At 45.2% G+C, this 14,973-nt stretch overlaps 1 protein-coding gene across 8 annotated transcripts in view; it reads right to left on the bottom strand.

The window, feature by feature from the left end:
- The window catches only part of LOC142934202 (putative E3 ubiquitin-protein ligase HERC1), a 69,174-nt gene that overhangs the window by 18,389 nt on the left and 35,812 nt on the right, over positions 1–14,973 (bottom strand). For 4 of the 8 annotated variants that reach the window (XR_012947692.1, XM_076078665.1, XM_076078666.1 and 1 more), the window contains exons 38-54: positions 13,333–13,948; positions 12,378–12,651; positions 11,512–11,722; positions 11,250–11,416; positions 10,137–10,256; positions 8,789–9,035; positions 8,373–8,494; positions 8,052–8,278; positions 6,410–6,678; positions 5,837–5,889; positions 5,333–5,533; positions 5,070–5,244; positions 4,203–4,470; positions 2,696–2,909; positions 1,607–1,866; positions 1,376–1,503; positions 109–245 (exon numbers count right to left, since the gene is read on the bottom strand). Coding sequence is in view for 7 of the 8 variants with exons in the window: in XM_076078665.1 (XP_075934780.1) it covers positions 109–245; positions 1,376–1,503; positions 1,607–1,866; positions 2,696–2,909; positions 4,203–4,470; positions 5,070–5,244; positions 5,333–5,533; positions 5,837–5,889; positions 6,410–6,678; positions 8,052–8,278; positions 8,373–8,494; positions 8,789–9,035; positions 10,137–10,256; positions 11,250–11,416; positions 11,512–11,722; positions 12,378–12,651; positions 13,333–13,948 (3,689 nt within the window). In the remaining variant the exon portion in view is untranslated. The remainder of the gene's footprint in view (positions 1–108; positions 246–1,375; positions 1,504–1,606; positions 1,867–2,695; positions 2,910–4,202; positions 4,471–5,069; positions 5,245–5,332; positions 5,534–5,836; positions 5,890–6,409; positions 6,679–8,051; positions 8,279–8,372; positions 8,495–8,788; positions 9,036–10,136; positions 10,257–11,249; positions 11,417–11,511; positions 11,723–12,377; positions 12,652–13,332; positions 13,949–14,973) is intronic. The other 4 variants (XM_076078670.1, XM_076078671.1, XM_076078667.1 and 1 more) reach the window with 3 other exon arrangements.

Here is a 14,973-nt window from a genome sequence, read left to right as displayed (position 1 = left end):
GCCACGGAACACATTTCATAATGAAACAACGCTAATGGAGCGCATCATTAACATGGCCTCTTATAAAAGAAGAACCCAGTGGAGCCAGTGAAAAGCATAACTGCTTACCGTTAACCTGCCAGATGTTGACCATTTTCTCCATGGCCGACGCCAGGTATTTTCCAGTGACGCTCCAAGCCAGAGGAGACATGCAAGGGTCGCTGGGAGACCCCAAACCGGACATGCCGTCCTCTGAAGAGCCGTCACTGATGAGGAGACACAGAATCAACACACATGAGACCCAACACTTTAAGCTGCAACACATTCTCATATTTGGCCCAAAATAAAAACATCTGACGTATTATAACCTCATAAAGTTGTTATGGGGAAATGTGAGCACATATTATCACCTCATGAGAAGTTGTTATGGGGAACGTTTTGGCAAACTGTCGCCTATTTACACACATCAACAGAACATTAGCATTCATTTGAATTAGGGAGGAGAGGAGAGGAGAGAGGAGTGAGGAGGGGAGAGGGGAGAGGGGAGAGGAGGGGAGGGAGGAGAGGAGAGGAGGAGTGAGGAGGGGAGAGAGGAGAGGGAGGAGTGGGGAGGGAGGAGAGGAGAGGAGAGAGGGGAGAGAGGAGTGAGGAGGGGAGGAGAGAGGAGAGGAGAGAGGAGAGGAGAGAGGAGAGGAGAGAAGAGAGGAGAGAAGAGGAGAGGGGAGAGAGAAGAGGAGAGAGAAGAGGAGAGAGAAGAGAGAAGAGGAGAGAGGAGAGGAGAGAGGAGGGGAGGGGAGAGAGGAGGAGAGAGGAGGGGAGGGGAGAGAGGAGGAGAGAGGAGAGGAGAGAGGAGGGGAGGAGAGAAGAGGAGAGAAGAGGCTGTAGAAATGTTAATAGTTCAATACATATAGCACAGAGAGCCTCCATTTATTCCCAACATTAGTAACACTTGTGGACACTTGGAGACATGTTGGATATATAGATTCCATTGTTTTTGTAAAATTTTTCCAATTTTTGTAAAATAAAATATCAAAGAAATTCAACTTGTGTTTTGTTTCTTCTCTATGATTGATGTCATCATAACTGTGTTATTCTGCACTGAAGACACGTTCTCGTTCTCTCTACTTCTAGTCATGATGGTTCTGTTTCTATAGAGCAGCAGGACTTTATACTGAGGTGAGACCACAGAGAGGAACTGTTTGGGGTTTAGAGGGTTCAACAAAAATAACTTCTAAAACATGCTGTAGCTGCAGAAAGAAACGAGATCAAAGTAATGTTTAGATCAGTTCTGTGGCACCAGAGCTGTACTACAGCTCTTCCCTCCAAATGCAGCACTGGTTTCATTCACACACCGAGGTTTGTGCAGGTGGAACATTTGGATTAGAGAAAGCCTTACTCCTTGTTGAAGATGCAGGTCTGCTGGAGGGTGTACTGGTTCTTGGTCACGTTCCACATCCTCACCGTCCCGTCATTGCCACTCGTAGCCAACAGGCCTTTCTTACTGCACCAACCGCACGTGATGACCTGAGTGAAACAGACGTTTTCTTAACACCTAACAGTTTCTATTAATATATATTCTGAGCTCAAACCCAGCTGTGGGAACACTCCTGATCCCGTGTTGACTCACCCTGCTCTGGTGAGCCTCTAGCTTGATGAAGGAGCACTTCCGCAGGTCTCCCGCCATGTCGGCGAAGGTCTGCGGCCGGCTGTGGTTGTTGTCGCGGTCGTGGGCGGCCAGCGTGCGGACCAGCTGCTGGGCGGCCCACTGGCGGTGCTGCGAGGACAGCCGGGAGGACAGGCAACAGGCCGCCAGAGCGTTGGCCAGCTCCAGAGGCCCTACAGCGGAGGGATTATGGGAAGGGTGGGCATACAAATGCGCAATTAGACCTGCTCGACACGGAACAGAAGGTGACCCGGTGAGTGAGAGGAGGAACAAAAAGGACAAACACAAAAGGCACAGAAAAAAAGTGACCCAAGTGAACAGAAAGAAACAAGCTGGAACAAGAATGAGTCATGGAAGCTGAACAGACAGCACTGATGATACAATTATGTGAACATTTCTGTGACATTATATTTTGTTGAAAAACACATGATAGGACAGAATCACTGGAATACATATTTTCATCTTACCTGTAGTTGTTTATCAATCCAGACTGATTTGTTTTGATTGCAAAAAATACATTTGAAAAACTAAACAGCAACGTCTCTTTTCCAGAAATCAGTTTCATGCAGGAACTATTTTTTTTCTGCCGAACCACAGGCTTTAATTATACCTCCTCTCAGAAGGGGGCGTGCATCTTCTCGTGGACAACATGTCAATATTAATGCAATGTTAGCTCCGTGGTGTTAGGTGAGCTAGCAGTGTCGAGTGGAGATGCTTCCTTCTGAGCGGTGATACGGCTGGCAGGTGTAGTTTAGCAGAAAGAAAATAGTACCTACATGAAACGTCTCACAACAAGGTCGGTGGATTATCTCGAGTAAACGCGTCAGGATTTATGGACAGAGACATAGCTGTTGGAATAAAAAAAATATGTTTTTGATTTTGGAGTGAACTGTCCCTTTAAGGTTAAATTACAATAACGTAAGAAAAAAGTACGTAATTTGGCTTAAATACCGGAGGCAGTGCCATGTTCAGGATGCTTGATTACTCTAATATGAACATAAAAATGAAACATTATTGATGAAGAGCCCAATGAGACAAACTGAGTCTACACACCTCTTTTCTCCATATCAGCCTTGTCATACGCAGGTCTGAGTCGGGCCCCTTTGTCTGCCAGCAGGGCCACCAGAGCCTGAGTCACCACGAAGTTTGGGGAGGTGACGAGCTTGTTCTCCTCGGCAACGCCGCGCAGGAAGCTGGGCAGGAACTTCCTCTGGATGGGGTCGTCCACCGTCGTCAGATTCATGCCGGTCGCTGCAGAGATCAGGTTCTGGAGAGGAAAGAGTATTCCTTTATAAATATATTAGTGCTGGGCAACGATTACAATTTTTAATCGCATTGTTATGCGCAAAATTCAATAATGCATTCAAAAGTAGTGTATTGCGCCCTTTTATTTTAAAAGTACTGCTATATGAACAAAAGTGCAATAACATTTGTTTTGCAAACACTTTGAACAAATCATGTTCTTATTAACAGCAGTATTCCCTTTTCACAGTAGCAGTTATAACACAGTTATAATGATTCTGATAATAGATATTCAGCTGGTGTTCACAACTTTATCTTCATGTGTGTAAGAGATGCAATTTGAAATATACACCTTGAAAACTGCAAACCTATCTACGTCATGTTTTTATGTTTGATAAATTCTCAGTAGCGATAACTAAATGATATGCTTATTATAACAACTTTAAAAAAATAATTTAAAGGAATCATTTATTTTTTAGTATTGTGGTCAGACACATATGCAACGCTGATTACCGTAATATGTGTGGTATTTGTTATAAATGTACGTTGGTACATAGAGGGTGATAAGAAGCTGTACATGAAAGCATGGAACCTGTAGTCTGTACCGTGGCAGTAACCTGCAGCACCAGGAAGTTAAGCTAATAAAGAGTTGCAGTTAAGAGCAGTTTGTTCTCTCGTGCTTATATGTTTATTTAAAAACACGACAATATGCATTTTGATATTGTGACGATCCTGTAACGAGACGATCGTTTCTAAACACACGACACAACGTGTTTATTACTCAGCTTCAGAGGTGCTGGTAGGTGTTCTTTATAAACTGTGGACAGAGCCAGGCACCTTCAAGTCTTTATGCTAAGCTAAGCTAAACACCTCCTGATTCAAGCTCCATATTATAATTTATAGATGATCACTTTTAGTTCTCCGGCTGGACCTGATGCTGCTCCTTCATTCACTCACCAGGTGTTCCAATGTTAAAAACAATAATGTTTCAGCTTTAATACAGGTCACTGTTGGCGGATGAAGCAGCTCAACTGTGATTTTATTTCAGTATATTCCATCACATGCCACGGGCCATCAATAAGCAAAAACAAAGGGTGTCCTTGACAAAGTAAATACAACATCCCCAGTTCAAGTCGCGCGTATTTACTGTTACTTCTCTATTGTCCTAAATCTATATAAAGGGCGAAAAAAATCCCCAAAACACAAAAAACAAAGACTTTTAGTCAATAATCAATTAGCTGCTTGTCTGAGACACCTAAAAGACATTTGATGTTTGCCTCTGATGTGTTGAATCAGTCAATCATCAATCATGGAGTACCTGAGTGCAGAGCTGCACCAGCAGCTTGGCTGCGTTGGGACTGTTGGAGGCCAAGCAGCCCACCGCGGTGCTGAGGTAAGCCAGACAGGAGATGGGTTTGCTGGCCTTGGCGGCCCCACGGGGCCTTTCGGCGTGACCGGAGCCCGACGTGGGGCTGGTGGACAGACCGGCTCGGCCGGCTGCCGCCAGACACATCAGCCTGACCAGAGTCCTGATGTCGGTTAGACCCAGAGACTCCAGACCGGCTGCGAGGCTGCAGCTCGAGCCGCTGTGTGGGAGGGAAGAGAGAGAAGTCACGTATTACACAACAGACAGAAAGCTGCTTCCATCCAACCGCCAAGGACATTTTTAGGGTTGTAGTGAGGCGGCAACCTCTGGTTCTGAAAAGCGAAGCCAATGCCGAAGTGTCTTCGGGGCCGATCACAGCGAGACGAGTCGCAACAAGCGATGCTTCAAAAACACCTCTTGGCGAAGCGAGTCGGGCAAAACAGCTGATGAGCCGGTGGAGCGATCAAACGTAAATAATGGAGAACAAATAGATGTAATGCAGACGTCGAGCTCTCTGTTGCTCTGCTGTTGGATGAGGAGGAGGGAATTATATAGTTAAATCGGTAACATCAATGTCCGTTCCTACCACATCTACCGGCATCAAATCAGGAAGTCAGGAGTAAAGTAGTAAAGCCCGCCTTTTGCTTGATTTGACTGGCTGCCTCAGTCAAGCGTGACATTGACAAGCGGTGCAACTCCGCACTGAATAGTTGAGAATATTTTAACTTTTAATGCGTGTCTAAAAAGAATGAAAGAAGACAAAGAAGATGAAGATGTAAACACAGAGCCCAGCCAGAGGGAGTGGTTAGTGAAGAGTACCTGACGGACAGCAGGGACAGGGCTCTCATCACCATGGTCCGGGCCAGCAGCACCTGGGCCGCGGCCGTCACCCTCCTCAGCGCCATCACCCGGTCGTGGGGGTTCTGGAGGGCGGCCGCCTGCTCGCCGAGGGTCACTCTGCCCGATGAACTCTTATCCACCGAGGTCTGACAGCCTGAACAACAACAACACACAGTCAGTTTACTGCTTCACTTCAGGCCGATACCATCACACGTGTTGCTGTGATGGGCTCTCGTCCTCACCTATCTGCAGCAGGGTCTCCTCCATGCTGTTGCTGGCCGTCACCATCGCAATGGAGGCCCCCAGCGGGTCGCTGTCGGGGAACTGGACGGCCTCGGGGACGATCCTGCGCTCGCTGAGGCCCAACGGTCCAGACAACAGCTCAAACTCTTCCTCCCCCGTCAGCTTCTCGTCTTCGTCGACGTCCAGCATGTCCCAGTCCTCTGCAGCGGGACGGACAGACGCAGAGCATTTGAAGACATACACAGAATTAACATCAAGTTACACTTGAAAGGATGAAGGCACTTGCGAATGACGAAATGTAAACCATACTTTGATGTTTCAACTTATACTTTAACCAAAACACCGGCAATGAGGTAGATAATAACGACAATAAATATTAAACAAAATTTAAATCCTACCCTCTAAACTATAAAAGAAATATCTAGTTTGAATTGAAAACAAACACTATTACTGAGCTTGTTTACAAGAGAACCCAAACATCTGTTTATCACAACACGCCGTACCTTCATAGACACTGTCCTGCTTTCCCAGCAGGTCCGGAGCCTGTCCTTTATACCTGAATACACATCAGAGAATAAAATGACATGAGCTCCATTTTACTTCCTTTCAATGACAAAGTAGAACAAAATAAAACAGAAATAAAACATATTGCCTGATGAATCGAACATAAAACAGTCAATAAACTGAGGGATTTTAAATTGGTAAAGAATAACGCTGTTATTTAAGTCATTGATGGAGTCCAGGCTGCGTTCCTTTTAATAAGCATCTTTAAAAGTCTCCTTACTGTATCAGCACAAACTCAGCTATGAGTCTGACGTCTCATTTTAACTCATTATAAAGCTGGCAGGAACCAGGGGGTGATCTCTGGCATTAAAATGGATAAATGCCAGCAAAAGAAAACGAAAACTTGGAAAGAAAAAGAAAACTTGGGTGCATGTCGTCGTCTATGTGATTTGACGTTACTGACACTAAAATAAAGAATCACTTGGTCATCGGTCTGGGTTGCCAGCTTGGAGGTGGTTGCTGTTGATTCACACAGTGACACAACAGTCGGCCTGTCTCGGGTGTGTGCGTACCTCTCCACGATGGGGACCTTGGCCTTGCTCTTGATGGCCAGGTACTTCTCTCTGCAGCCTCCACACAGCAGGTAGTACGGGTTCCCGCTGCCGCACTCTCCTCCGAACCAGCCGTCCACGTAGGAGCCGTTGCTTCGGTAACCCTGGCGGTTGGCGCTGCGTCCGCAGCCCGGGTGGCTCTTCTTCATGTGCTGGTTGAAGTTGGCCACGTTGGCCTCGCACAACTCACACACCACCACCTCGTCCCGGTCGTCGGTCTCGCATACGTGCTGCGAAGGGTTGAGGTACAATCACATGAAGACAAACACAACACACACACACACACACTCATGAGACAAAGTAGTTCAGAAGAGCAGTGAAGCATCCGTGCAAACGAAACATGAACCAATGAGAGCTTTGCATCGCTGAGTTCCAAGCGACAGCCAATTCATTAATTTAGTTATAGAAAAGGTGTTCAGTCTTTCATCCCATGCCAGAGTTAGATCAGTGAGGGGCTTTCAGGGGAGTGTGTTTGAACCAGAGAGCTTCTTATAAAGCCGGCGTGTCAGCGTGCAGATAAAGGACGAGTTAACCCTCTGAACCCGAAAACCAAACAAAACCAGAAGTTTATCAAAACCAGAAGCTGTAAAAACGGTCATAGTTATTGATATCTTTATCTTTCAGGCGGTCCTTGAACACACCATGTGTGATGAATGCTTCCGTCAGCTAAAGCAGCCAAAACGAAGATTAAACATTTGATATTTCATTAAAAAACATTTTATTCTACATGTTCTCATTTAAAATCTCCCCAAATAAAGAGTTTACTTTAACCAGATTGTGTAAAAACATTAAAGTGTGAGCTCCTCAGTGAAACTATGAAGTCATGATTGATTCATCTGAGACCAACAGTCATGTGACAACAAGGAGGAGAAACTTTGACTGAACAGGAGAGGAGAGAGGAGAGGAGAAGAGAAGAGAAGAGAGAGGAGAAGAGAAGAGGAGAGGAGAAGAGAGGAGAGAGGAGAGGAGAGAGGAGAAGAGAAGAGAGGAGCGGAGAAGAGAGGAGCAGAGAAGAGAGGAGAGGAGAGAGGAGAAGAGAGGAGAGAGGAGAAGAGAGGAGAGAGGAGAGGAGAAGAGGGGAGAAGAGAGGAGAAGAGAGGGGAGAAGAGAGGAGAAGAGAGGAGCGGAGAAGAGAGGAGCGGAGAAGAGAGGAGAAGAGAGGAGAGGAGAGAAGAGAGGAGAGGAGAGGAGAAGAGAGGAGAGGAGAAGAGAGGAGAGAGGAGAGGAGAGGAGAGAGGAGAAGAGAGGAGAAGAGAGGAGAGAGAGGAGAGGAGAGGAGAGGAGACATTTATTTTTTTCAAACATCGGTAACACTTGTGGACACTTATATAGATATATTAGGTTCCATTGTTTTCCAATATTTATAAAATAAATAATCAAAGAAATTCAACTTGTGTTTTTGTTCTTTTTATGATTGATGGCATTGTAACTGTTCGAGTTCTCTCTACTTCTAACCATGACTGTGCTGTTTGCACAGAGGTGCAGGACTTCTATATTGCTGATTGGGGTTCAGAGGGTTGACTGTGAGTGAGAAGTGATGCAGCGCAGCTAAAGAGCAGAACGTGATGGCGGCCCTCTGGACATAGTTTAAAGTCACACACACCCATGTTGGCCAGTCCAGTACCTCCGGGATCCACATTCCCAGAATGTCGGTGTCACTGGCGAGGTCCTGGCCGAACATGGCCTCCATGGTCTCCTCGTCCAGGTCCATATCCAGCTCCTCGTCCAGGTTGAAGTCGTAGAGGGCGCCCGGGTCCTGCTGCTGCTGGAGGGACGAGACCTCTCGGCGTGACTGGCTGTGGTGAGCCTGCACCGAGCGGTACAGTCCGGCTTAGAGAGGGAGAGGAAGTTCCAAATCAAATTCAGGACGTTGGAGAGACAGATAAAGTGAGAGGAAAGGTACAAACATGTGGGATGTTCTTACCAGCGCGGGCCAACAGCGTGCGCGCAGCCAGGTCGAAGCGGTGTTTCCTGCCGACGGCGGAGCGGCCTCTGAGCGGACCGCCGCTGGAGGCCGCCGCACTGTCCTGGTCCAGGCCCTCAGGACTACAAAGTACACAAACATAGACTTTTCTATATAGACTTTCACAAATAAAAAGCTGGAGTGTCGGTTCCTTCTGTAATGTTTACAGCAACGCTTCAGGTGAGTGGCACGACTCTCTCAAACACACAAAACTAACAGGCCCACAAACACACAGATGAACCTTTAAAGGCATATAAAAAAACGTTTTGGAATTAGTTTTCTCTTTTTGACCACGCTTGTTAATTGATGACTCAACATGTATTCAAGAAGACGTCTGTTATTAAAAACACTTTCATTTTAAGACTTCTCGTCTGTACCTCTCGCTGAAGCCCTCCTCCATCTCTGAAGCGTCTGCGCTGGCGATGTCTCCGGGCGAGCACAGGTACGGGCTCCGGTCCAGAGATTTGCCTCCAGAAGAGGCCGTTGCACCGGGACAGGACGAGTCGGACCCGTCGACGCCTCCTCTGGTGTGAGGCTCGTCCTGCTCGTCCTCCGTGCCCGGATGCTCGATCATCCACATGGCGAGCACCGTGATGTTCTGAGCGTCTGCTTCTCCTCGAGCGCCTGAGATTAACAGGATTGGATCAGACAACGAGTCATAACAAGTTTATGATGGACGACCTGCTGTATATAGAAATACTCATTTCAAATGCAACGCCATAATTATATAATGCTCTAATTACTACCTAATCACTGTTTGTTTTGCATTTTGAATTCACTTGCATTAGTTGCTAATAATACAGACATTTTAAATAAATGTACTTTTAAGAATTGTAAACTGTTGCGTCTGTTCTGTCAAACAAAAACGAGACATTCAAGCTTTATCCTTCACGTTTGGCTTTTTAACTTTTGCATCATTTTGGCTTCGTTAATGCAAGGCTGCGAGTATTTTCCTTTGTGGGAGTTGAACCTCACGTACTATAATGAATCTATAAAAAACTGTGTTGCCAAAATCAGACCCCTCAGCTCCTTATGGACAGAAATGTTTCCATTGAAACAAATCAAAACCAAAATCTTTGATCCAACAGCCATGACAGCGTAACATCTGTATCAGCCTTTAGATCTGGAGCCCTGGCTTCAAAACTACAGTTTTAACTATTTTCTCATATTTCACTAGTTTCCTGCACAAGAAATAGAAATGCATCAAAATCAACGTCAAAAATAAAATAACTCATAGATAAAATCAACGATGAATATAATGGTTAGTTGTATGTATATACATATAGTTGATGAATATAATGGTTAGTTGTATGTATATACATATAGTTGATGAATATAATGGTTAGTTGTATGTATATACATATAGTTGATGAATATAATGGTTAGCTGTATGTATATACATATAGTTGATGAATATAATGGTTAGTTATATGTATATACATATAGTTGATGAATATAATGGTTAGTTGTATGTATATACATATAGTTGATGAATATAATGGTTAGTTGTATGTATATACATATAGTTGATGAATATAATGGTTAGTTGTATGTATATACATATAGTTGATGAATATAATGGTTAGCTGTATGTATATACATATAGTTGATGAATATAATGGTTAGTTATATGTATATACATATAGTTGATGAATATAATGGTTAGTTATATGTATATACATATAGTTGATGAATATACTAAAACAGCAGAGAGGTGAGACGGACCAGTGGCTTCCAGAGCTTTGGTGATCTGGCGCAGAGAGAAGCCCATCTCCAACAGGGGCACAGCGATGGCAGGAGGAGGAGGAGGAGACGTAGACAGCCGGCTGCTGGGGTCCGACAGAGCTGGAGCAAACAACAACAACAACAACATTAGAGACCATCATCATGAAATCTGGGATGTTGGTTTGAACTTTTGGAATGAGAGAATAATTCAAATGTTGCAGGGTTTCCCTCAGTGTGTCACAGTGGAGCCTGAAATATAGAGCAGCTCTATTAATGTCAGAAGACATTATTAAGAATATCTTAAGCTTCAGTGAAAACAAGCAGAGGAACTAAATCACAGAGAGAGGCCCATTGTTTAAATCATCATCTAATATTTAAAAGGTTCCCTCTGGAATTTTCTTGTAAACCAGGCGGAGGGAGACCTTCGGTTCTGAAAAATGAAGTCAATGCTTCATGTGTTAAAGCTGCATTCTCTCTAGTGTCCACCAGGGGGCGACTCCTCTGGTTGTATAGAAGTCTATGAGAAAATGACTCTACTTCTCTCTTGATTTATTACCTCAGTAAACATTGTAAACATGAGTTTATGGTCTCAATCTCTAGTTTCAAGTCTTCTTCAATACAGCATGATGTTCATTTAGTACATTATGGTCCATTTAGAGTCACACAGACCATAAAGCAGGGGATGCTTTAGGGCGGGGCTACACGGTGATTGACAGGTCTCTACCAGAGACGTATACGGCGTCTCTACGTCACTCCTCCTCAGATGGCGACGGATAAATTGTTGAACTCAAGGCTTTAAAACATCAGTCCACAAACTAACGAGTGATGTCACGATGACTACGTCCACTTCTTATACACAGTCTGTGGTTCAGATTCACTTTGTATCCTTGAGCTCTAAGAAAGGTGTTGAATCCATCCTCTTCCTCATAAACCTGCATCGTTTACATCTCTGTTTACCAGCTTGCAGTAAGAAAAATCAATAAAATCAGTTTTATGTATCGGTTTGTAACGACTAAAGAAAACACAGTAACTCTGGCTTACATCAACATACTGTACAAGCTTTTCAGCAGCAGAACAGCGATGTTTACATGCATGGCAGTCTGGCAGACTTACAGGTACCCATTCTGTTCTGAGGTCTGGAGGGTTGGGAGTCGGGGGAGGTGAGACTCTGCCGGCGGCCGACCTCGTCAGAGGGCGAGGTCGGCAGAGACGACACCGGAGGAGTCTGAGCTCGCCGGGTTGGAACCAGGGTGGTGGTCGGGTAGCTCGAGAACATTTGCCTGTCGGATCACAGAGAAGCATTAAAATAATCATCTCAGTTTGAATCATTCATGAGAAACAAAAGGCTGGCTTGGCTGCGGCCATCTGCTCTGACCTGAGGAGGCTGAGAGGCATGACCCCCGGAGACTCCGAGGCGGGGACGGTCTCCGTGTCTGTGACGGGCGTGGTGGCAGTCGTGGTGTCCTCCAGCGAGGAGCTCATGAAGGAGGTGGTGCTGGAGGCCGAGGGGCTGGTGGTGATCGGGGTTTGAGCCAACTGCTCGCCCTCCGTGCCTTCCCCCTCACCTTCTGGTTCACTCCTAACTCCTGAGGGAGACGAAAAGCCCCGGGGGAAAAGTGAACTTTGTGTGTCGGATGCCTCACGCAGACATGTAGATATATTATATTATATTATAATTCATCGCCATGCATGCTGCTCAGATTAATAATAGTGAACAGCTCTTCTGCTGCAGGCACGGCGTCGCTCCGTAGCACAGTCCTGCTTTTTAAGGCGCTAATGTACGGAGGTTCCATTCAGTTACATTGCGGTGCGTTCAAGCTCCAGTAAAAAATGGGTTTTGGGCAAAGGTAAATTACAACCTAGAGTCTATGATTACAACGCTTAAATGTAATCTTGTAAAATGTAGTTTTTGGCAGAAAACTTTAATGAATCCAGTTGTTTGAAGGAGATGTTTTCACAACATGAAATAGATATGAGAGAGGAGAGTATGACCGGTTTGATTTCATAACACTATGAAGTGAGTTTTTATATAATAACCACTATCGATGACAGTAACAAAGTACATTTATTTTCTAATTGCTCAACTCTTTGTTGATTGTATTTATTCATTAATAGGCCGTTGTTTTCTATTCTGGAGAAGTCAGTTTGTCTATCTGGCCCAAAGCTTAGCGTGGAGCCCTGAGAAACACAAAGCTTTGTCAGTAAGAGCTCTCCGGGCTTCACGTGGCTTCATATTCTCACCAGGCTTGGCCTTTCCCCCGCTGGGCTCCTCCAGCAGCCCGTTCACCACCAGCTTGTAGATCATGGCCTGCGCCCTCTCCAGGTCGGCCAGGCCCAAGGCCCGCTTGATGGGGGAGCGCATCACCGCCCGCTTCACCATGTGGCGCATGAGGAACTGCAGAGCCGCCCGCATCTCCACTTCTTCCTGGCACACCGGCGAGGTGGCAGCTGTGCTTCCTCCGGTGCCGGCGTTCAGATCCGCATTGTGGCCGCTGGGCGCTGCTTCTGGTATCACCTTAATGTCAGAGGAGAGGACAGATGAGCACGATGCCCTGGATCTGCTTCACACCAGCAGACACACATGTATCCATATTTAATGATTCTAGTTATAGAAAAGAAAAACATACATATAAAAACAGGGAAGGGAGGTGAAAAACATAAATGCACTTATTCACAGTTATATCTTTACTATTCTCAGATCCTTCCGTTAGAAATAAAACTCCTTAAAGCAGAGGTTCTCAAATGTTTTTTTTTTACATATTTTCTGCACTTCTATAGTCTTAGTTATGTTAAAGAACAACACAAGAGAAATGTATTAAGATATTAGACATGTACTTAACATATTCGCATGGATACAAATGTGTTTTGATTAGAATGTAATCTATGAACTGCTATAGATTTAAACATTTTAATATTATTGTTGAACTATGAAGCCATTTGTTTCCTCAAAAAAGTTAGAGGGATATATTGGATGTTGTCTGAGGTACTTATGCATCGTTAGTGCATAAAAAACTAAACTCTTGTCTTCTCCAAACTCCGTCTACTGTAGTAAAACACTGACGATGGAGAAGAAGCTCACACTACTAAACCCTGTACATTTCCTCACACCGCTGAGGAGCATGTGTGTGATTCATCTGACTGTTGTACTCCGTGAGCTCTGATATATATATTTATATATATCGGATATCTCTTATACCTTTGGTATGAGCAGCAGCTCGGCGTACTTGCTGCAGCTCAGCAGGGTGCTGAGGGTCTTCATGGCTCCCAGGTAGAGGTAGGACAGCTGCACCGCGTGGATTTCAGACTGCGTGGCAACAGAGGAGGACTCGTGGCCGCGGGATCCGTGCTCGTGGCCTTTCTTCCTGTTCCCCTCGGCGGGAGTGTGAGGAGCCACGGTGAAGAGGGTCTCGTTCCCGCCAGCCACAGAGGAGATCTCGCTCTCCGACTTTGAGTTGGGCGCCGCGTGTGCTTTCACCTCGTCCAGGCTGTGGGACACTCGGAGGTCAGAGGTCGTGATGTTTGGAGCCGCTCCGCCGTTATCTTTTTGCTCGTTGCGGTTGTGCTCCTCGCTCTCCGCCTTGTCCTCGTTCCCGGCTGGCTCCTGCCCGGATGAAGCCGCGCCGCGGTGCTTCTTGTCGTGGCGTCGCGAGCTGAGCTTGGCGGCGGTCTCCTCGTGGATGCTGGTGAGGTAGGTGAGGTCCAACAGCAGCGAGGCGGTGAGGCCACGGAAACGCGCCACGTCGAAGGGCAGCGGCTCGCAGGGCTCCAGGTTGTAAAGCGGAGTGTCACTAGGCGACCAGAAAGTTGGGAAGCTTTAATAGAAGGGAGTGGAGAGTGAAAGGAGACAAGGGAAGGAAACACAAAGTGAGGGAAAGGGCAGGAGAGAAAGAGCACAGCATGCGAGACAAATAAAGAAATGGAGTGTGTGGGTATGGCACAAAATCATGCCGCTCGGTGAATCATCGTGCAGAAGAGTTGTGGATTAATGATGAGTCAATAACAAACATGAAAACAGTGAATTAGAGCGAGGGGGAAATGGAGGGTGAAAAATAAACCGATGAAGAGGCTAATGCAGGGTGTCAGAGGGATGTGAATACAGGCAGTGAAGAAAGCTCCAGAATACATTCTCATCAGCCATGAGGTCAAACTGCCGACGACCATAAGTCACACGAGCACTGGAGACGCACCGATCAGTTTCACATACAGACCATTCTGTGCTGGTTTGAATTTACACGCATTTCAAACCCTCTTATCAACTTTATTTCTAAAAAAAACAACAACTGGCGACATATTTAGCGACTTATTCAGACCATCAGGTAAACACAAGAAATATATTCACATATATCATATTGATATATATTCCACGCAGTGAGTTAATAAAACATAATATACACACTTTACATTCTTGTAAATAGATTCATTCATAGTTTTGTATAAACAGATAAATAAATACATCACTTTAGACGGATAATAAATCGTTGACTCTAAAACAGACCTACATACATCAGTATAGAATAGAATGTTTTCTATGATATGAAAATTTACAAATCATGTTCATAATTTATGAACATCCAATTAAATTTTCCATTTAAAGAAAAGTTAAGAGGAAAGTTTGTCTAAACTATAAATGACCTCTGAATCAGCAGGTCAGACTATTCAAAACGATTTAAGGAATCAGGATCAGCCAATAAGAAGACTTGCTGTCGGTGCGTCTCTAACATCGTGCAGAGCGCTGCTGTTGGACCAACAATCATGTGATGGATTTCCCCTCGTTAAAAGCAAAAGCTGCTGACTCAGCACATATTGTTTGAGTGTGCAGTGACAGTCAAAATCTTTA

The sequence above is a fragment of the Anarhichas minor genome, unplaced genomic scaffold (genome assembly GCF_050575085.1).
Source record: "Anarhichas minor isolate MPS153535 unplaced genomic scaffold, ASM5057508v1 ptg000067l, whole genome shotgun sequence".
Taxonomy (NCBI): domain Eukaryota; kingdom Metazoa; phylum Chordata; class Actinopteri; order Perciformes; family Anarhichadidae; genus Anarhichas; species Anarhichas minor.
The sequence above is the reverse complement of the archived record's forward strand: the minus strand, read 5'-3'. Positions and strand labels throughout refer to the sequence as shown.